Raw genomic sequence first — 25,958 nt, 5'->3', positions numbered from 1 at the left:
TGGGCAAATTACCATCTTTATCCTTCGTTCTTCGAGAAGCCGAGCACGAATTGGCCTTTTTGATCGAAGAGAGGTGCTTCCAATAGGCGATGAGGCCATCCCACACATCCTTCGTGAGCTCAGTGGGCTTTCCCTCATACCCGTCGAGCTCCCACTTGTCCTTCCAATCGGAGACTGTGTTGCAGAGGCGGATCTTTGCTTTTGCAACGAATTCCGCCTTCACCATCTCGGTGGTTCCCAAAGACCAATGCCACTTTTGCTGAAACACAAAAAATTTGAAAAAATTACAATTAATAATAATATTTAAAAAATATATACATATTTAAAAGTGAAAATTTAATTAAATTTAAAAATCTTACCGCAAACATTTTAAACCAAGTGATCTTAACGTGATTTGGAGTCTTGCTCCAGTTCGGATATGCCCCGTCGTAGTAACCCTTAATCGTTTTCGAAACGCTCCGGCCAACACGGTTGTTAGCCCCAAACCTGAAAGGAAAACAATTTAACCGTTAGAAAATAAAAATAATTTAAATTTTAATGTAATAAAAATTAATAACTTACCAATAAGTTCCTCGGGGTCTATCGGGGTTTAGAACATCCAAACCCTCCCGTCCAGGCTGGGCAAGCAAATCCTCTACCGTATATCTCGCGAATGGGGCATATGAAGGCACACGCAAATCCGGATGAACTGCACCTTCTGGGACAGGCTCAGGTGCAGCCGCTGGAGGAGGAGGTGGAGGCATATGCGGTGGAGGCATTTGCGGTGGAGGCATCTGCGGTGGAGGAGGACTCCAAGCAACTCTCTGAGAAGGCTGAGAGTCTGGAACTGCGGTGGAGGATGATGGATCCGCGTTTTTTCATTTACGACGAAATTACCAGTCCCGTATTTTTCGTTTTACGACGAAATTACCTGGCCCGTGTTTTTCGTTTTACGACGAAATTACCAGGCCCGCGTTTTTCCATTTACGACGAAATTACGATGCTTAACCCTAAACACCGAGAATGAAATCCCTAAACCCCAAAGTCACATATCATCTAACATCATATCTTATTTCATACTACTTCTTACTCTTTCTTTTAGAAAATGTTACAATAGAGAAATCCAACATTTGATACATATATTACATCACTCTAAATCGTTTTCGTTCTCATCACTATTACATCACTCTAAATCGTTTTCGTTCTCATCACTATCATTACAATCATCATCGTCGCTTCTCTCGAACTCGTCTTCACGTGCTTCATCTGTCGCATCTTCGGGAATATCTTCATATTGAAAGTTTTGCGGGTCGATCAAAAGGATTTCATCAGTTGGCTGTTCTGGTACCTCAACTTCAGTGATAGCGTCTTCTTCTTGCAAGGGCGGTTCTTCTCCAACGACAATGCGTCCACGAGGTGTAACTTTGATAGCAGTTACCCAGTTTATCCCGGAAGTTCGAAGCCGAGGATAAGGAAGGAAGCTAACTTGCTCGGCTTGTGAAGCTAAAATGAAAGGCTCAAATTTGTTATATCTTCTCCCAAAATTGACATCCACAACACCAAATTTGTTATACCGAATCCCTCGGTTCACAACAGGATCGAACCATTCACATTTGAAGAGGACGCATTTTAGCTTCAATAACCCCGGAAATTCCACTTCAATAATCTCCTGCAATATCCCGTAAAAGTCTGTTTCACCTTTCACACATATTCCGTAGTTACTCGTTGCCCGATGTCTCCCATACTCGTATGTGTGAAAGGTAAATCCTCGTGTGAAATACATAGGTGATGTGGTGACCTTTGCAACTGGACCTTGAACCAATTCGTGAAACCATACGGGATAATAAGGATCGTCATAATCAACCTGCAAAAAACATATATATATTCTTAAACACTTACTTAATTAATATAATAGTATGAGATATATTACCTGCGATTTTAACCACTTGACAAAGTGCTTATCTTTACGTGTATCCACATCAGTTGCTGATATTCCTGGTATTGCTTCTTCAACTTGAGATACAAACATCCTGCAAATTGAACAAATAATCAAATCATACATAATTAACTTTAATTCATATAATTAACATTCACAAAAATATTTACCTTTCAAAGTAACGGGTCATTGCATCCTCGCAGTTGAGCAGAATATAAGTGTGGGCACTATGTTTATCTTCTTCACATGACCACTATACTTCTTTCGTTTTACCACCAAACCGTCCAATTTCGCAGAAAATGTCAGGAACACCATCAATTGGATATGATGTCGGTACTCCACCATCATCATATCTCCTAGGAACTCTTTTTCTCGTACGAACAGTTGGAGCAAAGTAGTATGATGTAAAGTTAGATGTTTCGGCTGTCAAACTCCCTGCAACTATTGAACCTTCTACCTTTGCAAGATTTCTTGCTTTCCCCTTCAAATGTTTCATCTGTCGCTCATACGGATACATCCATCCGTTGTGAACAGGTCCACGAAGCAATGCTTCATACGGTAGGTGGACAACTAGATGCTCCATGACGTCAAAAAATGAAGGAGGAAATATCTTCTCCAGGTTGCACAATATGATCGGAATGTTCTGATGAAGTTGTTCGATGACTTCTTCTTTGAACGTACGTGTGCTAAGATCTCTGAAAAATGCTCCGATGGCTGTATATTTTAAAAGGAATCAAATTAATAACATTTCGTAACATATGTATATATATAAATTTATAATTACCTGCAAGTGCTTCGTGGACATTTGCTGGAAGGAGCTCGGCAAAAGCAAATGGAAGCAGTCGTTGCATAAACACATGACAATCATGACTTTTCATTCCGGAGAACTTTTGACCTCGTTCAATACATCTTGACATATTTGAAACATAACCATCAGGAAACTTAACTTCCGATGCAACCCAGTCAAACAAGGTTGTTTTGGCTGCTGATGACAACCGGAAGATGGGAACAGGAACGTTTCCATTGCTCTTGATATGTAACTCACTTCTTGAGCAAATATCAGGTAAGTCCATCCTTGACTTTTTGTTATCTTTTGTCTTCCCAGGGACGTTAAGTAATGTATTCATGATGTTCTCAAAAAAGTTCTTCTCGATATGCATGACATCCAGATTGTGGCGTAAGAGAAGATCCTTCCAATAGGGTAGCTCCCAAAATATACTCTTCTTATGCCAATTGTGAGATACACCATACCCATCAGGCATATTTCCAGGAACATGCCAATTTCCTCCAACCTTAACTGTTTCCTGAGCTCCGTAATAATCAATGTCCGCTTCGATCTGCTGGCCGGTGAGATATGGAGGAGGACTGTCTCTGACAATTTTTTTGTGTCGAAACAATGTCTTATTTCTTCTGTACGGATGGGCAAGTGGAAGAAACCGACGATGACAATCAAACCAACAACTCTTCCTACCATTCTTCAGTTGAAAAGCATCCGTGGATCCAAGACAATACGGACAAGATAATCTTCCATGTGTTGTCCAGCCAGACAACATCCCATAAGCAGGAAAATCACTTATCGTCCACATCAGAACTGCTCGCATCGTAAAATTGTTTTTCAAGGAACAATCGTACGTCCTCACCCCTTCTGACCACAATTGCTTTAGCTCTTCTATCAACGGTTGAAGAAAAACATCAAGAGACCGTTTTGGATGCTTCGGCCCTGGGATTAATATGGTCAAAAATAGAAATTCTTGTTCCATGCACATATCCGGCGGTAAATTATACGGCGTAAGAATGACTGGCCACAAAGAATATTGTCTACCAGACATTCCAAATGGACTAAATCCATCGGTGCATAACCCAAGATAGACATTCCGAATATTTGTAGCAAAATCTCCGTGTACCTTGTTGAAATGTTTCCACGCTCTTGCGTCTGATGGATGTGCAACCTCACCATCTCTCTGGACATGTTCGGCATGCCACCTCATCGACGCAGCAGTCCTCTCAGATTGATATAATCTTTTCAATCTGTCTGTAATTGGTAGGTACCACATCCTTTGGTACGGTACCCTATTCCTCCCACGGCCTTGCGGTTTGAATCGTGGTTTTTTGCAGAATCGACACTCTTCTAACTTGTCATCTTCCTTCCAGTAGATCATGCAGTTGTCGATGCAAACATCAATCATCTCCGAGGGTAACCCAAGACTATAAACCAATTTCTGAATCTCATAATAAGATTCAGCAGACACGTTGTCTTCTGGCAAATACTCTTTAAACAACTCCGCCCATGCATCCATGCAATTCTCAGGTAAATTATGATCCGTTTTAATATTCATCATCCTAGCTGCTAGAGACAATTTAGAGAGACCTTCTCTACAACCAGTGTAGATTGGTTGATTTGCAGCATCTAGCATTTCATAAAACCTTTTTGCATCCAAATTAGGTTCTTCTACATTTCCAGTTCCATCTGCTATTGTTGTAGTTGTTTCTAAAAATGCATCACTAATCATATCTTGAACCCTATCATGATCTACCATCTGCTCCTCTTGATGATAATTATATTCATTATGCACATGATTCAGTTCTTCATTATGATGAGCATCCTCAAAATTAGCATTACTACTACTAGCTTCATTTCCCCCATAACCCTCTCCATGTTGATACCAAATGTAGTACTGTGGTGTAAATCCTCTGTTTACTAAATGATTCCATACAGTTTCACTACGTGCAAATTTCGAATTCTTGCATTTTGAACAGGGGCAGAACATCTTACCGCTTTCCTGCGTGATCGGTGTACAGCCCGCCTGGTGCATGAATGTCTCTAACCCGTTCAGAAATGCATTCGTCACTCTCCCGTCGGAATCTTTGTGCAAATACATCCAACTTCGTAACTCGTAAATACTACCGCCACCGACCATTTTTTCTTCTATTTTTTTTTTAAAATTTTTTTTTTCCGTTTGGGTCTTGTGAGGAAGAGAGTTGTGTGTTGTGAGGAAGAGAGTTGTGGGAAATGACATATATATAGAGAAATTTTCGAGTTGGGTAGTTGAAATATAACAACGATTTTACAAGGAAACTTTTACATGGATTTTACATAGTTTTTTTACAACGACTTTACAACGAACTTCGATAAGTTTTTCACCTAAATATAACGGTAACATGATTCGTTGTAATATCGATGTAAAGTTTTCTTTTCGACGTACTTACGTCGTAATATTACATGGCGTTTACGACGAAATTTGGTTTCGTTGGTTTCGTCGTAATTGCGTTGTTAACCCACTATTTACTATTTCTAAGACAACGATAAGAAACCTGTGTCGTTCGTCTGTCTGCCAATTCAGTGGAACGACAAGGAGAAAGTGGACGGAAGTGCAGCTGGTTTGTACTTGAGAGGAACCTTTGACGATGGTCGGAGGTTCCACTCAAGTATAAACCAACTGCACTTCCCTCCATTTTCTCCTTGTCGCTCCACTGAATTGGCAGACAGACGAATGACTCATGTTCGTTATCGTTATCTTCGAAATAGTAATTGGTGGCTGAATGAAGAGTTGTGTGTTGTGAGGAAGAGAGTTGTGTGTTGTGAGGAAGAGAGTTGTGAAAAATGACATATATATAGAGAAATATGGTAAGTTTTACATGGATTTTACATGGAAAATTTACAACGCGTTTACAACGAATCTAGGTAAGTTAAAGCACATTGAATACACGTTTTCACCTTTATATAACGGTAACATGATTCGTTGTAATGTCGATGTAACGTTTACAACTATTTTGCATTTCACGTACTTTCGTCGTAAACTTACATTGACTTTACGACGAAAACGTTTCGTCGTAAATTACCATGGAGTTTACGATAAAGTTATGTCTCGTCGTAATTGCGTTGTAAAGCGTATGTAAATTTACGGGGAAATTATTTCCTCGTAAAACGCCGTTGTTACTGCTACGTTTTCTTGTAGTGGAGAGGCTATTTTGTGAAAATAAACTAAAAAGACTATCAGAAATTCTCTTTATATATGTATACATAAATGTAAGTTGAGAATTCGATGTTGAACATGCTTTACAGGTTAAAATGATATATTTTGAATATGAGAGATATCGAACATTGCATACGTGGACTTATGAATTTGTTTAGTTCTTGTTGATTTCAGCCTTTAATGTGATTATTTTCTGAGATTATTTTGAAGGGCTTATTGGCCATATAGCCAGATTTCAAAAACAAATGAAGAAAGTAACAATGATTTCGACGTAATTCACTGTCAGACTTTTTGGCTTGATTTTACCCGGTTATGCCCTTTACCATAACAGGTTGCCGGTTCGTTGTTATAAAGTGAACGACGTGGAGAGTTTGTCTGCCACAGTAACAATCACATATAATAGGGATCGTTGTACGCAGCTGTTTTGAACATGTATGAGAGATGATATAAATCAAAAGTAGTGACGAACAGATGTGAGAAAGATAGAATCTCTGTTAACATAACGGCGATCCGAAGATGATGACATAAATACTATTCTGATTGTATTGCTTTCCATACTATGTCACGTACGTGGAATGGTTTATTGTAAGTTCATTTACAATGGAGTGATGGTATTCTTAATTTTAGAACTGTAATAAGATGCATAGTGAAAGTAAAATACGAAATGGTTTATATAAAGTCAAGCCGAGTTCAGTAAAACCGTCCAATTTAGACAACGAAACTTTCCGTTTGACATGAGTCAGATGGAATGTAATATATATTATGAACGTACATAAACTACACCTTAGCAACTATCACTAAACCCTACATAAAAATATAAACCCTAATCCAATGTTAACTCCAATCTTCCATAAACTAAACCCTAGCCACTAATCACTAAACCCTATATGGAAATATAAACTCTAATCCAATGTCAACCCCAATCTTTCATAAACTGAACCCCCAAGTAACATGCATTTCCATTTTAAATAAGCTATAGAATATAAAATATGACAAACGATATAGCACAGTACATATATATATTGTTCAAATTTTGAAGTGTCTATGATTGTAGTATTAGGATTATAACTCTACTTACAACCCCTAAATACTAAACATATCAGATTCACAATCCTAGATACTAAACTTTATTTCAATCTTACCCTAAGCCCTAAATACTAAATCCTAAACTCTAATCAGTAAACCCTAAACCCAAATATAAATTCAAAATCTACATTGAATAGAACAAAGGAAATAACATAGTACCTATTAACGAATTTATGGCATGTACATGATTGTATGGAAGAAGTTAATGTTGATCTTAACCATACCGTCTCACCTTCTACATAGTAAACCCTAAACTCTAATCACTAAACTCATCCAAATATAAAATCTAAACCCAAATATAAAGTATAAACCCTAAATCCAAACAGAATGGAATAAAATAAATAACATTGTACATATTGGTGAAATTATGAAATATCTATGATGGCAAGAGGAAGTTAATGTTGACCCCAACCATACCCTCTGACCTTCTAAATATTAAACCCTAAACTCTAATCACTAAACCATAACCCAAATATAAACCCTAAACCCAAATATAAATCTTAAACCCAAATAGAATGGAACAAAATAAATAACATAGTACATATTAGTGAAATTATGAAATGTATACGATTGCATGTAAGAAGTTAATGTTGACCCCAACTATACCCCTTCACCTTATAAATACTAAACCCTAAACTCAAATCACTAAACCTTAATCCAAATATAAACCCTAAACCCAAATATCAAAATCTAAAAAGTGCATGTGTAATATTAAATTATATTATGTAATATTACACTATATAATATAGATTATAGTACAATTTTTACAGGTTCAAAAACATGTAACGATAGTTAGAACTTAAGGAAATTACAAACTATATTTCTAAAAAAAATAGAGCACTTTTTAGTAATCGTCAAATGAAATGGAACCTGATGAAATAGTATAGTAACATAATATATCGCATAACAAACTATGCTTTCATGTTTCGTCTTCACACAGTGACAAATCTTGGATTGGGAAGATGGATGCGCGGAGCCGTAACACTGTCGGTCGGGGTGATGCTCCTCGCCGCCTCGGCTGTAACTGGGGTGGCGCGCTGGTGGTTTTGGAAGCAGAGAAGGTTAGGATTTTGGGAGAAGTTTTTCGACCGTAAAAGACTCCCAGAACTCAGACAGTAGTGACAATGTCGATCTAATATGTGAATGGAAGCTCCAACTCATCCATGACAAATCTGACGAACAAAAGCAGAACGCCAAATTAATGGTAAGTAGTGTATGTTTATCAAACATAATATGCAGTGAAAAAAATAGCAGTGATACGAAACATAATATAAGATGTAATATTTTACATAGTTTAGCTACTTTCGGTATAGTATGGAATAGAAACATACACGAAATGGAATAGCAATGTTGTATACTTATACTACGATACTTCATGACGACTAGCTACATGGAATGGAACAATAAGACAACTACAAGATAAGATGTTCCATTTCAAACATAGTTATTAAGCTATTCCATTTGATACAGTCAATCAATATAGTTCTACCCCACATATGTTCCTTTCGATTCCAAACATAATTTACCCAGGAGGACTTCGCAATAAACATAGGAATCCGACAAACCGGGGAACTTAGACACTCAATCAATTCAGGGACCTCTCTCTACCAGATCCGACATGCAAATGAACCGTTGGGTTAGATTTAACAAATTAGATTAAGCTAGAGCTACAATATCTGAATAGGGAGAAAAGCAGTGCAAGCATAGAATCAAAGCCAGACATATGAGAACTTACAGTATTGCAACATATCTCAGTCGAATCGCCTATGTAAAAGAGAAGACTAGAGGTTCGCAGCGACTCCGGCCACAAAAACCCCACTTCAAGCATAACTTAGAATAAGAACATCAGAGAGAGAACCACAACCGACCACAAATTGCAGCAAAGCAAAACATAATAGCAAGTGATAATATCCTCAGTGGAATAGTTGAATGGGATAAGTATACTATTACATTTCAAATGGAAACCGGATTCGAAATATCATAATATGTGTACCGACTGAGCATTTCTAAGCAATGATATTCCATGCATCTTCCCTTAAATTACTATACTACTTATTTCGCAACACTGAGAACTTAGAGACTAATTCTGAATCGGGAACGATCGAATTCACATCAGCCGATGATACAGACCTAGAAACTATAACACTTTGATTATGAGACGAGCCCCAAATTGGAAGAAAATAAGCACATAGGACGACACTGTGAAGAGAATCTACAACAGAGAAGGAGAACTTACGGGGGGTTCAGAGATCGGAGAAGAATCGAAGGGGTGAAGTTGGGTAGAAAGGGTTTTTTACTACCGCCGCTGAAATCCTAACGAAGAACTGTAACGCCGAAGAAAATTAAAAAGAGAGGACGGAGGAGTTGGAAAAGATGTTGATTGCATGCAGAGTGGAGGCGATGAATGAAAGCGGTGCCGGAGACCGTTCGACTGCAACAAAATTACCAGAGAAGTTAAAAGGAGAAGATGTGAAGAAGGATGAGACACGAGTTAATTTTGAGGGATGAATAATCAAAATATTTAATTATTTTTGTATCAGGTTGAGCCGGTTATTTTTAGGGGTATTACAGTATTATTTTATATTTCTAACAGCGTCTATAGAACCGTTAGGTTAAATAGCTACATGGTGAATATTGGTTTTTTTCGTGGTTATAGCCCCCAATTACCCTATTTTGAATATGAATGATATTTTATTTTTCTGTTGTTAAAAAAAAAATGATTATTTTCTTTTTTAAACAATGTGGATATTTGAATGTATAATCAACCAGTGAAGCAAAAAGGAAAAACAACACTAACCCATTGTTAATTATTTTACTCACAAACCCAATTACATTTGTTTGAACTTTTAGCATGAACATACAATGTACTCTTTCAGTTTTACAATATATGATTTTATTGTGTAAACAAATATATAAAATAAATTTCAATAATTCGACTAATAATAAAATATATTATAAAATATAAATGGTCGAACAATTTTTAATAAATTTTAAATTAACACATACATGTTTAAAAATTATATTTTAAAACACCAAAAATATAAACATTGTTGAAGAATCATAAAATGAGAAAAAAATAATAATAAGGGAAAAGCAGCCACCATCACGACCGGATCATCTTTATTTATCCCTCCCGTCTTTTTCCTCAAACCTCTTCTCTCCTTCATCATCATCTTCCACGCCTCCTCGTCTCTACGCACACTGTAAATCTAGAAATCTCCACGAAGCTCGTTTCTATAAATCTATCTGGATAAATCAAACAGCTAAACAATTTTTAAAAAGGGTATGTATATATTTAGAGAGAGAGAGACGCTTTTAGTTATAAACACAGCGCATATCTCCTTTCAATAATAATTCTAATTTATGCTTCTTCCTTTTTCATTTCTACTCATCTCTTTTGGCTCTCTCCTTCACAGTGCTGCTCGGAGATCTACCTATTCAGGTACGTTCGGGGCTTTGTATCAGCTGGTTTTCGATTCAATTAGCTTTCATACCTTTATTCTATCTGCTCATGCAATGGATCCGTTGTTGTTTACTTGAATCGTACTTTATCTGCTCAATTCTCGGCTCTGTATCAGCTTTGGTTATTTCCTGGGAATCGTTTAAGTTAGGGTTTATATCAAACTTAGCTTATCACTGCTATATCAGCTAAGAACACAGGAGTTGATGAAGTAGTATACCGTACACTCGTCACTCGAGAATGTTTCCTGATCTAGATATCAAATCAAGAGCACGATCTGTGATTGTGTTAATAGGTTAGACAAACAACTGCTTCCATTGTAACATGGAGTGCTCTTGAGATTCCAATGGAAATAAAAAGCAATTTTAGAGCCTTGCTAGTTGCTACTCTTATGTTAATGTAATACTACTACGTGGTGGTGGAAATGTACAAGAGAAGGAAGGTTTGATTTGATATTCATCAAGGCTAATCTTATAAGAGTTCACTGTATTGTCTCTGCTCACAGTCACAGTCACAGCTGATCTTTTAGGATTTCATGAAACTCCGTGTGATGGAAGCCTAGATGTTGAGTGGATTTTGTTGTTAACGCACCACTCACCACTTTGTTTTTTTTTTCTTGCAATGAAAAGTCCAAGAGGGATACTGTTGACTTTTGTGTTAACCTTCTCCAAATAACAATAAGCTTGATTAATTTCCTGAATGATTGCTAGAAAATTGTGAACTCTGGTAGGGAATTGAGGAGTCTTTGTATGATGTTTGCTGAGTTCAAAAATATAGCTCAAACGTGCTCTCTAGTTATCGGAGGCTGACCTTTTTTCCTTGTTTGTTATGTATTCTTGGCAGGTAGTTTAAGTATTTTCAGTTGAAGGCAGAGATCGACCATTATATGCAAAATGTCTGGGCCAACAAAAGTATTGGATCCTGCATTTCAAGGAGCCGGGCAGAAACCGTATCCTTTCACAAATCTTTATTTTTCCGTTTTGCTTTAAATACTAGATCTCAGGGAAGCATTAAAATCGTTACCTGCTTATGCGTAGAAGTGCAGAGGAAAATGCAATTTCATCTGGGTATCGGCATTGCATGCACTAGTTTTCTTGGTATAGTTGAATGTTTCTGTGCTGTCTGAGGTGTTGAACTTAACATTTATTAGAGGTACTGAAATCTGGAGAATCGAAAATTTTCAGCCAGTTCTAGTGCCCAAATCTGAACATGGGAAGTTCTATATGGGAGATACTTACATCGTCTTGCAGGTTTGGGATTTCTTTCACTGTTATTTTCCCCTCTTTATACATGCTTATCAATAGACAGATTATAAGATAAGCCGTTATGTTGGCTTACATAACAGAATAACATACTTTCTTGTCTGATCATATGTATAGTTATGTATAAAATATAGTATATATGCCCTTTATTAATTTTCACATTTCGCATGATTCTCTTTGATCTATGCAGACAACACAAAATAAGGCGGGTGCTTATCTATTTGATATACATTTTTGGATTGGTAAAGATACAAGCCAGGTATCTGTTTTTTTATTTTTTTTTTGGTCTTGTTAACATATAGTGAACAAAAACAAAGATGAATCTTCTTTGTTACTAATCTGCGATTGATGATTCCAGGATGAAGCTGGAACAGCAGCTGTGAAGACGGTTGAACTTGATGCAGGTCTTGGAGGCCGAGCTGTCCAACACCGTGAAATTCAAGGTCATGAATCTGACAAGTTCTTGTCTTACTTCAAGCCTTGCATTATACCGCTAGAGGGTGGTGTTGCCTCTGGATTTAAAAAACTTGAGGAGGAGGAGTTTGAAACCCGATTGTATACCTGCAAAGGGAAACGTGCGGTCCACTTGAAGCAGGTTTCTTTTTCTGCAGATTTTTGGAAGTGTGGTACTCTCTTCGCAGGAGTGTTTGCTTTGTATGTGAGCTTATCTGTTTTCCTATGTAGGTTCCTTTTGCTCGGTCATCACTGAATCATGATGATGTGTTTATCTTGGACACCAAGGAAAAGATTTATCAGTTTAATGGTGCAAATTCAAATATCCAAGAAAGAGCTAAAGCGTTGGCAGTCGTCCAATATTTGAAAGACAAGTTTCATGAAGGAACATGTGACGTTGCTATCGTTGGTAAGTTGTATCTGACGCATTTAGACTTCGTATTTGAAATATCTTCTTCTTTACTTTTTCTTCAGTACACAGATTAGGGTACTCATGCATGTATAATAATTTGCTTGCATAACAGATGATGGAAAATTAGATACAGAATCAGATTCTGGCGAGTTCTGGGTCCTCTTTGGGGGTTTTGCTCCAATCGCTAGGAAAGTTGCTAGTGAGGATGACATTATTCCGGAGACAACTCCGCCTAAGCTTTATAGGTACTTATCTTCCTTTTGATCTGGCTCTTCTCTATTGGTTTTCAGATACTATCTGCTCTTAACACTGATGTAAACGCTACCCTGATGGCATGATGGTAGTTTCTTTTGCATTGTTACCCATTTTAGGCCTTATTTTAAGAAGCTGATATATTGTTGCCCTTTGTTTAGTATCGCTGATGGTCAGGTAGAATCTATAGATGGCAACTTATCCAAATCTATGATGGAAAACAATAAATGCTACCTTTTGGACTGCGGTTCTGAGGTATTTATCTGGGTTGGCCGAGTAACTCAAGTTGAAGAGAGAAAAACTGCTATCCAAGCTGCTGAGGTAAAACTGGAACCGTCTAACTTGCTAAGCTTTAGTATGTCTGAGCATTGGTTCTCATTTTCACCTTCCTCTCCAGGACTTTGTTGCTAGTGAAAATAGGCCAAAGGCAACACGCATAACCCGTGTTATCCAAGGTTATGAGCCCCATTCTTTCAAGTCCAACTTTGACTCTTGGCCATCAGGCTCGGCAGCTCCTGCTAACGAAGAAGGACGAGGAAAAGTCGCTGGTAAAGATTTGTTTTGATATTCAAATCATTAATGAAAAAATGAGTGATTTTATTTAGCCCTGGCTCACTTTGGTGTTTTGCGATTTTCTAGCATTACTTAAACAACAAGGTGTTGGGTTAAAGGGCTTGTCAAAAAGTACACCAGTGAATGAGGATATTCCACCGCTGCTTGAAGGAGGTGGAAAGTTAGAGGTCTGTTATATCTCCTGACTTGTTATACTATTATGTGCTAAATCTAATTGTTTATTTTTCATCCGAACTCATTAAGCTCATGTAATAGGTTTGGTACATCGATGATAAGGCCAAGACTCCTGTATCCAAAGATGATGTCGGAAAACTCTATTCTGGGGACTGCTATTTAGTCCTTTATGCCTACCATTCTGGTGAAAGGAAAGAAGACTACTTCTTGTGCTGCTGGTTTGGAAAGAATAGCATTCAGGTAATTATGAGAAAAGGTGCATTATTAGTGATCATATGATTATAAACAAATGTCTCTATTTTAGTTGGCTTCCATTAGTATTTCTAGCTCCTCGGCTAATAGTTGCAAATGGGATATTTAGACATTTAAATATATTGACTAAGCAGACATGTTTGGCTTCTTCCTAATGCATGATTTTATCTCCAAGGAGCAAAATGTTGCAAAAGTGGTAATTTTTATTGTGCTGCAGTTTTGATCTTTAGTTGTTGGGGACTACTGTTAGTATTGTATTTATATTTATGAGCTGTGTCTCTCTATTGTTGGGGTAGTGCTCAAAGTTTGGGTACATATTTGATGGATTTCAGCTATTCAGTTTATGGCTTCATGTATAATCTTGAACTTCTAGCCATCTAAATTTTCTTTTCTTCCAAGTTTAGGAGGATCAAGAGACGGCAGTCCGTCTGGCTAGCACAATGACAAATTCTTTGAAGGGAAGACCAGTGCAGGTAGTGTATTATTTCTCATCTGGAAGCCAATAGCTACGAGCACTAAAAGATTGTTGAATAACTTGATCTTCTTGCAGGCCCGTATCTTCGAGGGTAAAGAGCCTCCTCAATTTGTTGCGCTATTTGAACACATGGTGGTCCTTAAGGTATTTCTTTTGATTGTTAATGTAAGTTGATTGTTGCTGCAAGACAATGTATTGGTAGTTGATGTGGTTACATTTAACTTTTAGGGTGGTTTGAGCTCTGGTTACAAAAATAGTGTGACAGAGAAAGGTTCAACAGACGAAACCTACATGCCGGAATCAATTGCACTTATTCAAGTGTCTGGAACTGGAGTTCACAATAACAAGGCATTACAAGTTGAACCGGTGTGTGTCTACCTTATTTCTCTATTGCTAAAACTTTTACACTGCTAACCTTGTTTATCTATTCGTGAGATATACAATTTGAATAAGGATGTCTGGTTCCTTTTCAGTTTTGTATTAAGAACACATATTACTGTGGTTTTTACTACCTCTGTTGCATATTGTCTGACATTTCTGTTTCTGCAGGTGGCAACTTCTTTGAACTCTTACGATTGCTTCCTTCTACAGTCCGGTACTTCCATGTTCTTATGGCATGGAAACCAAAGTACGCATGAGCAGCAAGAACTGGCTGCTAAAGTTGCCGAATTCTTAAAGGTAGTTGAATTGTATTGTCTTTCATTTTAGTTTAGCTGAAACTGTCCCAAGTATATATATTGTACAACTTTATATGAAGCTTAGAGAACATTGTTTCTTCATAACACAGTTCTTTGATTGGTAAGTTTAATTATCTTTTTTCCTGCTAAGTCAGCCTGGGGTTACTATCAAGCACGCTAAGGAAGGAACGGAAAGCTCATCCTTTTGGTTTGCACTTGGGGGAAAACAGAACTTCACCAGCAAGAAGGTTTCCCCTGAGACTGTCAGAGATCCTCACTTGTTCTCCTTTTCATTCAACAGAGGTAATGTATATCGATCATCAATTATTAGGGTCTAATAATCTCCAATAGGGTCATTGGCACGCATATTCTAACTTTGTTTTGCTCTCTTCAATGTGTCAACATGGATCCTCAGGAAAATTTCAGGTGAGAATTTAGAAACATATATCCAACGTTTTTAATCAAGATGCGTCCATGACTTAACATTACTTTGCACAGGTTGAAGAGATTCACAACTTTGATCAAGATGACCTCTTGACGGAGGATATGCATTTACTAGATACTCACGCTGAAGTTTTTGTGTGGGTTGGTCAATGTGTGGACCCCAAGGAAAAGCAAACCGCCTTTGAGATTGGCCAAGTAATATGCTTCATCAGTTTTGCTTCTGAGCATAAGTTATCTATTGATTCTCTTTTGCTTGTTTTCTCATTCTGTGGTTTCTGCGCAGAGATACATAGATCTGGCTGGTTCCCTGGAAGGCTTATCTCCAAAAGTTCCTTTGTACAAAATCACTGAGGGGAATGAACCGTGCTTCTTCACCACTTATTTTTCGTGGGATGCTACTAAAGCGACTGTAAGTCTTTCTGTCCTCGAAGATATGTTGTGGGTATTTAGAATGAGAATGCGTCTGTTTTCAGGAAGGTGCTAGTTAATGTGATACGGTTAGAGATGGTTTGGGAGCATACTCATTTAGAAGCAATAAGTTTGTTACACTGTATGCAAATGACAGTTCTGTTTTCACCAACCTCATACAAATCTAAATAAGTCAGATGACATCTCATTTGTTAAATGCCATAAATGAGAAACCTCTGCATTTATAGAGGAGGAAAGATTTAATTGGAAGCTGCGGGACATGTAATGCAGGTGCAAGGAAATTCCTTCCAGAAGAAGGCAGCATCATTACTGGGTACACACCACGTTGTGCAGGTAAACATGCTTGCTGCAGATACCACATCCTTTGTTTTATGGTTCCTTGCTTTTGTGTCTAACAGTAGCACATAAGAACAGATGTGACGATTGGAAAATGGCTGTTGATGAGTCGATTTTTTAAATTTAGTATATAAACGTTCTTGAAACGTTGGTGTATGATTTATCCTTACGCTGCAGGACCAGTCTAGCAGTGGAAACCAAGGACCAAGACAAAGGGCTGCTGCTCTAGCTGCCTTGACTTCCGCATTTAATTCTCCTTCTGGAGGGACAAGCTCTCCGGTAAATAGTCTGAGCTCAAAATTTTGATTTTATACTAAATTCTTACTGATACATATATGAGGCTATTTTATTTTTATTACTATGATATGTTTAGCGAATCACAGCTACTAACTAGTGTCCCATCTTCTCGATCAATTGACTGAAACTATCATTGCTTTAACTGCAGAACCGGGACAGGCCAAATGGAAATCAAGGTGGTCCAAGACAAAGGGCTGAAGCGTTAGCCGCATTATCATCCGCGTTCAACTCTTCACCATCATCAAATTCACCTCCACAAAGACCAGGATTGACAAGCCGATCGTCACAAAGAGCAGCAGCACTGGCTGCTCTCTCGCAAGTTCTCACTAATGAGAAGAAGAAATCACCTGATACAAGCCCTTCCGGTAAGTTGCTCATCTATCGCATTATATGAGTTAAAGAGTCAACATATGTAACTACATGAGCTTGTTTATTCGTTTTTTTTTCTGCCTTGATTTGAACATGCTGATAACACTGCATGTGCGATTACAGCTGAAGCTAAAGATGAGAAAGCCTTCTCAGAAGCGGAGGCTTCTGAAGAATCTGCTGAAGCCAAGGAAGAAGAGGAAGTTTCACCTGCAGCAGACGCGATTGCTGAGGAAGCAGGAACAACTGGTGCAACTTTCACCTACCAACAGCTACAAGCCAAATCCGATAAACCAGTGAAAGGAATTGACTTCAAACGCAGAGAGGTGAATCATTTCAGCAAACATTATCCTCTCTTTTTTTTCTCGTTTAAAGTGTCGTATCTTATCACTCTCAAACGATCTATCAGGCTTACTTGTCTGAGGAAGAGTTCAAGACTGTATTTGGGATGGAGAAAGAAGCATTCTACAAATTGCCTAGATGGAAGCAAGATTTGCTGAAGAAGAAATTCAACTTGTTCTAAGACGTATCCAGATAAAGGTCAAGATAAATTAAGAACAAAGGCACGATCTGTTGGTTATGTGGTGACCTTAATGCTGCAGCTTTGAAGACAATGAATGATCAGTTTGTTTTTTTTTCTTTCTTTTTCTTATTGTTTTGGTTTCCTTTTGCGTATCCTCGTATTGTTTTGGTTTTTCAGGAAAAAAAAAATTGCTCTTCATGGGTAGCTTTGGGTTCTTGGGTTTTGCTTCTTATTCTCATCACTGTGATGTGTTATTGTATTCATTGATTGGTGTTGTTTTGCATTTTTGTGGGTCAGGACAGTTGTGTGATGATGTTAGTAAATTCTTTGATTTGAATGATTTATTAAAGAACAAGTGTCTACTTGCACACACTCATGACACTTCAATGTATGTGTTTAATGTTTTTTCATTATTTTGCTAGCAACGCGTTATCGTTATGGTGGTTTATAAAATGTATATACCTAACTAAACTTAGAGAAGCCCTATTAATTTTTTTTTTTACGAAACACCCTATTAATGTGCTGACAGTTGAAATTTAATGGACTTTCAATTCTCTTTCAAAATCATAATGCAACCAGAAAGTAGAGTGATCTATAGAGCAAACAACCACATTATATTGTCTATTTGTATGACCTGTTCTCCACCAATTTGGTACTATCTTTCTTTCTTCTTTTTTGTTTAAGGCAACAAATCAAGGAAACAAATTAGTTGGGAATCATAATGATTACGTCAAAATTGCATCATTCCCCAACGTGATAATGATGATCTAACACTTGTTGACTCAAACAAACGTACAAGAACCACTATTAAATTCTCTTGGTTTTTAAAAATGGTTATCACCGACACAGTCTACGTATGTTTCTACTTTTTTTTTCTGCTTATATATTAGCTGCATAGTTGCTAGTTAGTAAGTAACCACACAAAAAGTAACCATTTGAAGTTTGAAGCATGAACTACGTAAGAATCGTATTACACATCGTTTTGCCATTTATAAAACTAAACGAATTTGAAAATTGGATAATCGTGGTTATTATCCTGACATTAATCTAAAAATCGACATAAAAAAGAAAATTTTCGAATGGACGACGACATTTTGAGCTTGACTGACAGCAGCCATATAGTCTTGCACGAACTCTCTGTCCACACTCAAAGGTCCACAACGAAGACTTCTTGGCACGAGTATGAAAGAAAGAGTGTCGGTTCCCTTTTGTCCGGCTTACTCTTTTTATGATGAATTAAACTAACTTTGGTAACGAGATACTTTTAAGAATGTACTAAGAAAAAGAAAACAAGAAACGATGATGCTTTATAAACCAATATAGTGGAAACCTCAAGTTTCTTCTAATCTTTCATAGAATAAACAAACATGCATGCATATAAGGGTTTAGTGGGAAGAATGCTTTCATCCTATAACATTAACGTAACTCTCCATTACTATGAAGGTATTTCTTTTAAGAAATAAAATTTAATTTTCGGCTAACTAATTCATTAAATGTTGTTTTATGTTTTTTTTTTTGCTAAAATAAAGAATTAAATTCGGGTCTATTAAAGATACAGACCTAACTCCCGGATGGAAGGTGGAACCCACGGATAAATCCTCTCCTGGGAATTCAAATGGGCCGTAAGCATGGACCCATATCCGTGTGGCCACATGTGGAGCTAATAATTTTGCACTATAGGAGAATCAATTTCTGACCTAGACCAACATGACAACTCCTCTCCTAGTGGAAACCACTAAGCCATCGCAACGTGGTTATATTGTTTTATGTTTGTAACATGTTAGTGTGTTGCTCTTAGTTAAAGATAATAAAGAGGTAGACTGCGCAAGCTTTTCTACTTTTATTTTAGCAAATTTTGGTTTCTCTCATTCTTTTATCCTCATGGCTAAAGCTGCGAATAGTGACAGACCGCACTGCACCACCGTGATTAATAACAAAAATTTCTATATATACTTATTTATCTATTTGTTTTTGTTACTATTAGAATTTCAGTGCACTTGTTTTACGGAGTCTTGCATGTTACTAATCGGAGCCTAAACTTTTTATATAACTAAAAATGTGTAGACTAAATGCTCAACTAATCTCCAAGAGAACAATAAGTCCAACCTCATGCTTTTATGATATCTAAAACATGGTTTCATTTTATTTAGCATTTGCAAAAAAAATTGGCCAAGTTAATAGGCTAATATCCAAGGTTGGAAGCACCACACGCATATGACAAGCAATGTAAGAGTTAGAAATCTCTTAATATCTTTTTTTTTTTTTGATCGAGGAAATCTCTTAATATCTATAAGGATTTTTAAATACAAATGTAATGTTTCTGTTACTTGATCCTTGAATTGTACAATTTGGATTAAAACGGTATAAATATTTAAAGTCGTTGAGATAGTAAAAAGAAAAGAAGAAAAGGAAAAGCAAAGCACGCTTGTTTGGGTATATGGGAAATTCTTGGCTTCAAAATGAAGCCACTGTAGAGTATAGACTATAGGGTTAATTAACTTGATACTCCTTGAAATAACCCCACCACCTTGTTTTATTTTAATATTTTCTCTTTTGTTATCGTTCTTTGTTGTTCATCTCTCTTCACAACCTCACGCTTTTATCGTGTGTGGACAACTGGACATACAAAGATACTGACTTCATCTATATCCAAAGCAATTATTGATATACGATTATAAATAATGTTATCATATTCAATCAATCTAAAATTGTGCGACTCCATATAAAAGTTATAAAGTATACAAGAAAACCAAATAAGTGCTAACAGCATTCAATTGAGTTCTACACCATAAAACAAGAAAATAGTTCAATAATTCAACTAGACTTGGGTGAATTTTTTGACTTACGTACTATACTATAAGTAAGTAACAAATTGAAATGTGATATATATATATATATATATATCGAAAGTGACTGTAAGTCTGTAATGAGTGGAGATAAAAAGTTTCAACCGAATCAAGTGATAAGATGATGAGCTTTTTTTTTGTTGTGTTTATGTCACCCTTTGATGCCTCGATGGTAATTGGTAAGATTTGAGAGAATCCGATTCTAACGATGAATCTCGTGATGGACATTATTGTTTTGCTAAAATAATAGTTTCAATAATTGAAGAAAAGAGTTTCTATAAAGTTCCTAGTGTTAGACAAAAATATATAAGTGGTGGACAAATTGACTTTAACCAGCTCAAAAGACAACAAATGAACACATGCGACGAATATCGCTATAGCAATTAAAAACATATTAATAAAATAGTTAGTTTACAATTAAGAAAATTTGATATCATTATAGCTGCCCTTTTGCTAAGACATACTTTTTTTTTGTTTTTGGGCACTAAATTAAGACATATTTTACTAATCGGCGGAGTCATAGGTTATCGACTTATAGTGGTATGCCATTTAAACTTTTAGTTTAATTTTTCTTTTTTTAAAGGCCTTTTAGTTTAAATTTTTGTTTAATTAAACAACTTTTAGTGAAAATAATTAAACAAATTTTAGTTTAAATTTTGTTTAATTATGTTCACCATAGTCTATAGTGCATGCATGATGCATGCATTCCCTCTTCCCCTTTCTAATTGATCAAGATAAACAATGTAGACCACTATCTAAAGGTAACATTTGTTCATACATACAATACCAACAAGGGTAGGTCTGAGAGACCCATAATTGATGGGCACAAAAGATATGAATATATCCCCAGACAAAAATAGATATAATATTATATCCTTAATATAAATAATGAAATAGGATGCATTACCGTAGTGAGAGCATCTAGTAAAAATGTAAAACTTTATTTTTTTTCTTTCAAAATAGAATAGTTTCATGATGCATTGGAATATTCTAATTATATTTTTAAAAAAGTGAAAATGGAGTATAACAAAAAAAAATGATTATTTTATTTATGAGTAAATCCATGTTTATTCAATTATGAAATGATTTACTCTACAATTGGAATAAAAATAGAGTGACATTATAGCATTTCTTACAAAATTATGGAGTACTTTGACAAAAAAAAAGGTGCATTACCGACATTTCTAAAATAAAAATGCAAATACTCACTCATTATTTTCCTGTTTTTATATGATTATATCAAGAAGACCAAATCAATCACAAATATAGAACGTGGACATAAATAAACACCATCCGGGAAATAAAATCTGAAACCATAACAAATGTCAAATGTGTACAAAAAACCTATTAAAATACAACGAACATCTTTGCTAATTTTGTATTTTTCCACATTTTTTTCCAATTTCCACAATAAAAAATAATGCTAACAGTAACTATAGACAGAAGAATCTAACTGAGAAGCCGAACAAATACGTTTCATAATAGCCGCCGCCAAAATATTACCGCGTTGTATTATATCATGCTCCTTTATCGACGAAGCCGCCGAGTTTCTCGTCCTCAACTCAGCGAGCGAACTCGCTTCCGCTATAGACTCACTCGGTCCCACCACTTCAAATCCCTTCGTCATGTGAACATTCCCCACGAGTTGACTCAGCACGACGGACTCCGACGCCGAGCTCTTCTTCTTCCGCTGCTGCTGCATCGTCGCCCTCACGATCTCGGTGTGCATCGCGCTCGATAACCTTCTGATCCCTCTCGCTCCTCCGATCATAACCGCCGGGTTAACCTCCGACGTTTTCTTGTGTTTAGAGAAGAAGAGGACTGTCTCGGGGCTCCGATTACGAATCCGGGTTAACGGATCGGCGAGGAACAGTGAGGTCTTCGCGTCGACGAGCATCACGTGCTTGAAGCTGCGTCTGACTCGGCCCAACAGCATTGGGTAACAGGCCCATCTCCTCAAGGCTATCGGTACGTGGTCCATAAACCCGGATAGCGAGTTTTCCGGGTCTAACTCGGCCACGTCGAACCCCACGACCGAGCCGTGAGTCAACGACTCGGTCTCGTTATTAGCTCGGTGAGTCTTCTTCCCCCAAATAGGCTCAGACGTGTCGTTCTTCGATTGGTTCTTCATAAACCGGGAGAGATTAAACCCCCAAACCGAGTCGGTTTGATTCGAGTTCCGGTACAAGTCGACGAGTTTTAAGAACGAGTGGTTCTCTTCTTCGATCAATCTATCGAACCTCTTGGAGTTGGATAGTAAAACGACGTCGGATCGGGAAGTGACTCCGGAGCGGTGTAGCAGCCGGACGAAGAGGCGGAGATCTTCCTCCGTCGTATCGGAGGCGATATGAGCGACGATGAGATCGTGCATGCTCTTGGTTCCTCTGAGAAACAGAGTGCCCATCCCCTGGAGAGCGAAGCGGTTGCGGTTGCGGTTGTTGATAACGCCTCGAGTAGTTCTGGGGACGACGTCGCGAGTGAGGAGGAAGCGACGGTGGGAAACGGCGGGGAAGCCGGAGGAAGGCTCGAAGGTGGAGAGGGTGAAGAGGAAGAGGGTGAGGAGGAGGAGGAGGATGCAGATTGAGATTGTGGATTGAGCTTTGGAGAGGAGGAGGCGGGAAGATCTGGTGCGGAAGAGTGTTGTTGCCGGAGATGAAGAAGAAGAAGAAGAAGGAGAGACGTCGGTGTGGTCAGGGAAGAAGACTAAGAGCAAGCCCATTCCTCTTCCGCTATTCTTCGTCTCTTTCGTTGTTGATATCAAACCCATTCTCCCTCTCTATGGAGGAGCTTCTTCTCTGGTTAGTGGTGACGAGAGGCTGAGACTGAGCAGAGTTTTCTTTTTTGGCTTTCTTCTCGAATTTCGCCTTTTAATATTTTTTTTTGCGTCAAATTTGATTTTACTTTACTATTTATTGCTCCCGGGTCGGGTCATGTTGGTTCAGATACTTGTTTTGGAAACAAACGAAAATGTGGGAAGAGACTGTCTTTTTTTAAAACGCTGATTTATTATGATCTTACAATTATGATATGGAAAATATTACATAGACGATTCGACAACCGACAATACTATCTGCCTTATAAAGACCTACGCCTAACTGCATCACCTGAGCCGTCCTATGAAAATCTACGCCTGGCCAGATTTACTTGCACCATGTTGAAGATCATTTACAAGTTTTTTCTCTGTAGTCTGCATAATTGTTTAATAAACCGCTCTCTCTGGGACTTGAAACCTGGATTTCCTGTAATCTGCAATAAATTGCATAGTCTGGGATTCGAACCTCAAACCTGGATGTAGAAGCAGTTAAACCTTAACCAATAGGATACGGTGCTTCCACTAAGAATAAAATTTTTATTATAAATTCGATTTTTTTTATTATAAATTTAATCAATTTAAGTAGCATTTATACTAAGAAATAATTCGAGAGTTTGTATGTAGCCTTTTTATCATCTATCATTGTTCATGAATAATGAGAGAGGTCATTAGTTAATTGTATCGAGCCTATAAAAACAGAGTACCGTGTGATTAGGCTATGTATTACTATTATCGTGTTTTTAATAAACCTATTTTGATTAACACGGGGTGCGCCTAATTTTCTTTTAAAAAAAAAAGTTTGACCATCACTTACTCCATGTGAAACATTGAAAAATTTAGGAATGTGTGAATAATTACTTTGACCATTACATTGCGTACCGATTTTACATGGAGTTTCTGAAGTAATTTGACATTTATGGAATGTCGTTTTCCAACGAGATTGTCCTTAATTTCGTGTAGTTATTGGTTTTTCATTGAGTTTAACTACCTAGAGACTTTACTAGAAGTACTATTGTGTAACTTTTCGATAGCTTTAACTTTAATGCATTAAATAGGAATTGAAGCCATAATACTCACTTGGATGCAGTTGAATGGTGAGTAATTAACTACCTAGACACTTGCTAGTAGTACTATTGTGTTAAGATAATTATAGTGCATTATTTAGGACTTGAAGCCAGAATACACTTTTTGTTTTTGAAGCCAGAATACACAGTTGAATGCATAATTTGATCGGTGAGTAATTAAAACTGATTGCACTCTAAGCAACACATTTTTAAATACTTTAGCATCTCTAACCAATCTCTGTTTTTAACTCTATAATAGTATTTAAATTCAAAAAAACTCCAATTTATTTCTATTTTTTTCTCCAAAATAAAAATTGCTATTTTTCTCTATATATAGTGGAAGAAATAGTATTCTTTTATATCTTGTTCTGTATTTGAAGATGTTTATTTAGAAAAATACATTAGAAAAAAATCATCTTTATTATAGAATTCCTCTATTATAGAAGTAGAAATAGAAAAAATACATTGGAAATGATCTTATAAGGTTGAATATTAGTACTTTATTTTACAAATACCATATTTTTAGCTAAAATAATTAGGTATACTAAACTAAATTAGTGCTTAATCATCCTTTTAAAAAAATCCTTTGAGCCAAAAATGGCAATATACAGGAAGAAGAGAAAAAAAAATGTCAGAAAAGTGATGGCCTGATGGGAATGCAGTTAGTACTCCAGTCTTAGGCCCCAGTTCATTAAATCTACCCCCTTGGCTACAGCTAGGATCCGTGATCCGACGGTGGATACGTGAGTAAGGGTCGTAATGAATGGATGAAATTAAAAGAAAAATCAAAAACCCGGGTCATAGTATAAAAATGGTGATTTGACCTTTTTGTTTGGAAGTCCGTGAGAACAAGTGTGTAGGTGTTGAATGCTGACGATGGTGCATCTCATTGGAAGCTTCTGATGAACCTCCTGCACACGTGGAGGTGTCTCCTTCCACTGCAGATTTCCCGTTCTAGGTAGTGTGCTAAAATAATTATGTTCAATTATTTCGTTTAATTAATTGTAATTTGTTACACATTAATATCGCTATAAAGTATTAATGTTTTAGATTTTAACTAATGCATTTAGATTTTAAGTTGAAATACAAATTAAATATAAAATATGAATAGTAAAAATTTATTAAAAATAAATAAAACTAAAACAAAACCCAAAAATAATATATAAAATAGGTGTTTAATTTTTATTAATATGTGTACAAATCTTAAAACATTAATTCTACTATATATTACATTAAAAAGGCTAAGTTACTCATTAATGCGCTCATAATAAAATTTTAAAAATGTCCAATAAAAAAATTGGTTGATCACGACTTGTAGAGTAGTACTTACAGACGGAAATAAAGCAGCTTGTACCTTTTGCCGCTTGTCAAGCCCCTCTGGTGAATTTTTTTCCCTCTAGAAATACATAAAAAGGACTCAATAAATTTTATTTATTGTTGCACGGGTCTGAGCAGCCTGTCCAGTTTATGTTTCTAAACCATGCTCAAATCGTCGGCGACTCCTTGAATTGTCGGTGGCCTTTGCACATTTTTGAACTTAAACCTGTATATAAAGAGCCCAAAAGCTTAAAAAAGAAAAGGAAAACACATTGTAATCCATTACATAATTGGCCCATAGATATTGGGCTGGGCTTTAAATTTCATTCGAGCTTATCTATTATGAGACTGGTTAGTTTATTGTCAACGTAGTAATATTCACAGAGTAGTGCAGCTCAGGTTAGCTTTTATTGATCACATTCATAATACTGGATTCACGTTTTGAATTGTTCTTCTACTGATTCATTCATTTTCAGTTAGAGATGTTGATGTGTTCGAAATCTGTTTATACATAGTCTGGAAATATAATTTCATAACTAATGTGTGCATCGTTGGAAAG

The 25,958-nt window shown here is 36.8% G+C and overlaps 3 protein-coding genes and 1 long non-coding RNA gene across 7 annotated transcripts; 1 reads left to right on the top strand and 3 right to left on the bottom strand.

The window, feature by feature from the left end:
• Nucleotides 1-1,005: 1,005 nt before the first annotated feature.
• Nucleotides 1,006-3,878, bottom strand: LOC117128211. Of its 2 annotated transcripts, XM_033280141.1 has the most exons (3): nucleotides 2,086-3,878; nucleotides 1,910-2,009; nucleotides 1,006-1,843 (listed from the first exon to the last, which is right to left on the bottom strand). In XM_033280141.1, the coding sequence occupies exons 1-3, from the start codon at nucleotides 2,103-2,105 to the stop codon at nucleotides 1,163-1,165; spliced, it is 801 nt and encodes a 266-aa protein (XP_033136032.1). In that variant the 5' UTR covers nucleotides 2,106-3,878; the 3' UTR covers nucleotides 1,006-1,162. The 2 variants fall into 2 exon arrangements, with proteins under 2 accessions (XP_033136032.1, XP_033136031.1); XM_033280140.1 differs by having other exon boundaries at nucleotides 1,910-3,878.
• A 953-nt stretch (nucleotides 3,879-4,831) lies between these two features.
• Nucleotides 4,832-9,815, bottom strand: LOC103841647. The gene is made up of 2 exons (XR_627845.3): nucleotides 8,711-9,815; nucleotides 4,832-8,147 (listed from the first exon to the last, which is right to left on the bottom strand). It is a non-coding gene; the product is annotated as an uncharacterized LOC103841647 (long non-coding RNA).
• Nucleotides 9,816-10,052: 237 nt separating this feature from the next.
• On the top strand, nucleotides 10,053-17,732 carry LOC103841646 (villin-3). Of its 3 annotated transcripts, none has more exons than XM_009118196.3 (25): nucleotides 10,053-10,258; nucleotides 10,392-10,417; nucleotides 11,279-11,384; nucleotides 11,586-11,685; nucleotides 11,888-11,956; nucleotides 12,056-12,292; nucleotides 12,382-12,559; nucleotides 12,675-12,807; nucleotides 12,976-13,135; nucleotides 13,212-13,362; nucleotides 13,454-13,554; nucleotides 13,643-13,801; nucleotides 14,218-14,286; nucleotides 14,364-14,432; nucleotides 14,517-14,654; nucleotides 14,838-14,966; nucleotides 15,121-15,268; nucleotides 15,381-15,391; nucleotides 15,464-15,604; nucleotides 15,693-15,818; nucleotides 16,109-16,171; nucleotides 16,352-16,453; nucleotides 16,620-16,836; nucleotides 16,964-17,163; nucleotides 17,247-17,732. In XM_009118196.3, exons 3-25 carry the CDS (start codon nucleotides 11,329-11,331, stop codon nucleotides 17,358-17,360), a joined length of 2,871 nt encoding a protein of 956 aa, XP_009116444.2. In that variant the 5' UTR covers nucleotides 10,053-10,258; nucleotides 10,392-10,417; nucleotides 11,279-11,328; the 3' UTR covers nucleotides 17,361-17,732. The 3 variants fall into 3 exon arrangements, with proteins under 3 accessions (XP_009116444.2, XP_033135965.1, XP_033135964.1); XM_033280074.1 differs by having other exon boundaries at nucleotides 10,076-10,178; nucleotides 11,288-11,384; XM_033280073.1 differs by having other exon boundaries at nucleotides 10,099-10,258; nucleotides 11,288-11,384.
• Nucleotides 17,733-21,418: 3,686 nt separating this feature from the next.
• Nucleotides 21,419-23,197, bottom strand: LOC103841645. Its single transcript, XM_009118195.3, has one exon. The coding sequence runs from the start codon at nucleotides 22,971-22,973 to the stop codon at nucleotides 21,630-21,632; it is 1,344 nt and encodes a 447-aa protein (XP_009116443.1). The 5' UTR covers nucleotides 22,974-23,197; the 3' UTR covers nucleotides 21,419-21,629.
• Between the last annotated feature and the right edge of the window lie 2,761 nt (nucleotides 23,198-25,958).

The sequence above is a fragment of the Brassica rapa genome, chromosome A09 (assembly GCF_000309985.2).
Source record: "Brassica rapa cultivar Chiifu-401-42 chromosome A09, CAAS_Brap_v3.01, whole genome shotgun sequence".
Taxonomy (NCBI): Eukaryota; Viridiplantae; Streptophyta; class Magnoliopsida; order Brassicales; family Brassicaceae; genus Brassica; species Brassica rapa.
This window is presented reverse-complemented; position numbering and strand designations above follow the sequence as displayed.

What these genes read in the sequence shown, in the direction of transcription:
- LOC117128211 (XM_033280140.1), bottom strand. Translation starts at nt 2,041, where the DNA reads ATGTATGATTTGATTATTTGTTCAATTTGCAGGATGTTTGTATCTCAA. An exon ending in TCAAGTGGTTAAAATCGCAG is followed by an intron (nt 1,844 to 1,909) that starts GTAATATATCTC and finishes TGTTTTTTGCAG; the next exon opens with GTTGATTATGACGATCCTTA.
- LOC103841646 (XM_009118196.3), top strand. Translation starts at nt 11,329, where the DNA reads ATGTCTGGGCCAACAAAAGTATTGGATCCTGCATTTCAAGGAGCCGGG. An exon ending in TTGGAAAGAATAGCATTCAG is followed by an intron (nt 13,802 to 14,217) that starts GTAATTATGAGA and finishes TTCCAAGTTTAG; the next exon opens with GAGGATCAAGAGACGGCAGT. An exon ending in AGGCATTACAAGTTGAACCG is followed by an intron (nt 14,655 to 14,837) that starts GTGTGTGTCTAC and finishes CTGTTTCTGCAG; the next exon opens with GTGGCAACTTCTTTGAACTC.
- LOC103841645 (XM_009118195.3), bottom strand. Translation starts at nt 22,973, where the DNA reads ATGGGTTTGATATCAACAACGAAAGAGACGAAGAATAGCGGAAGAGGA.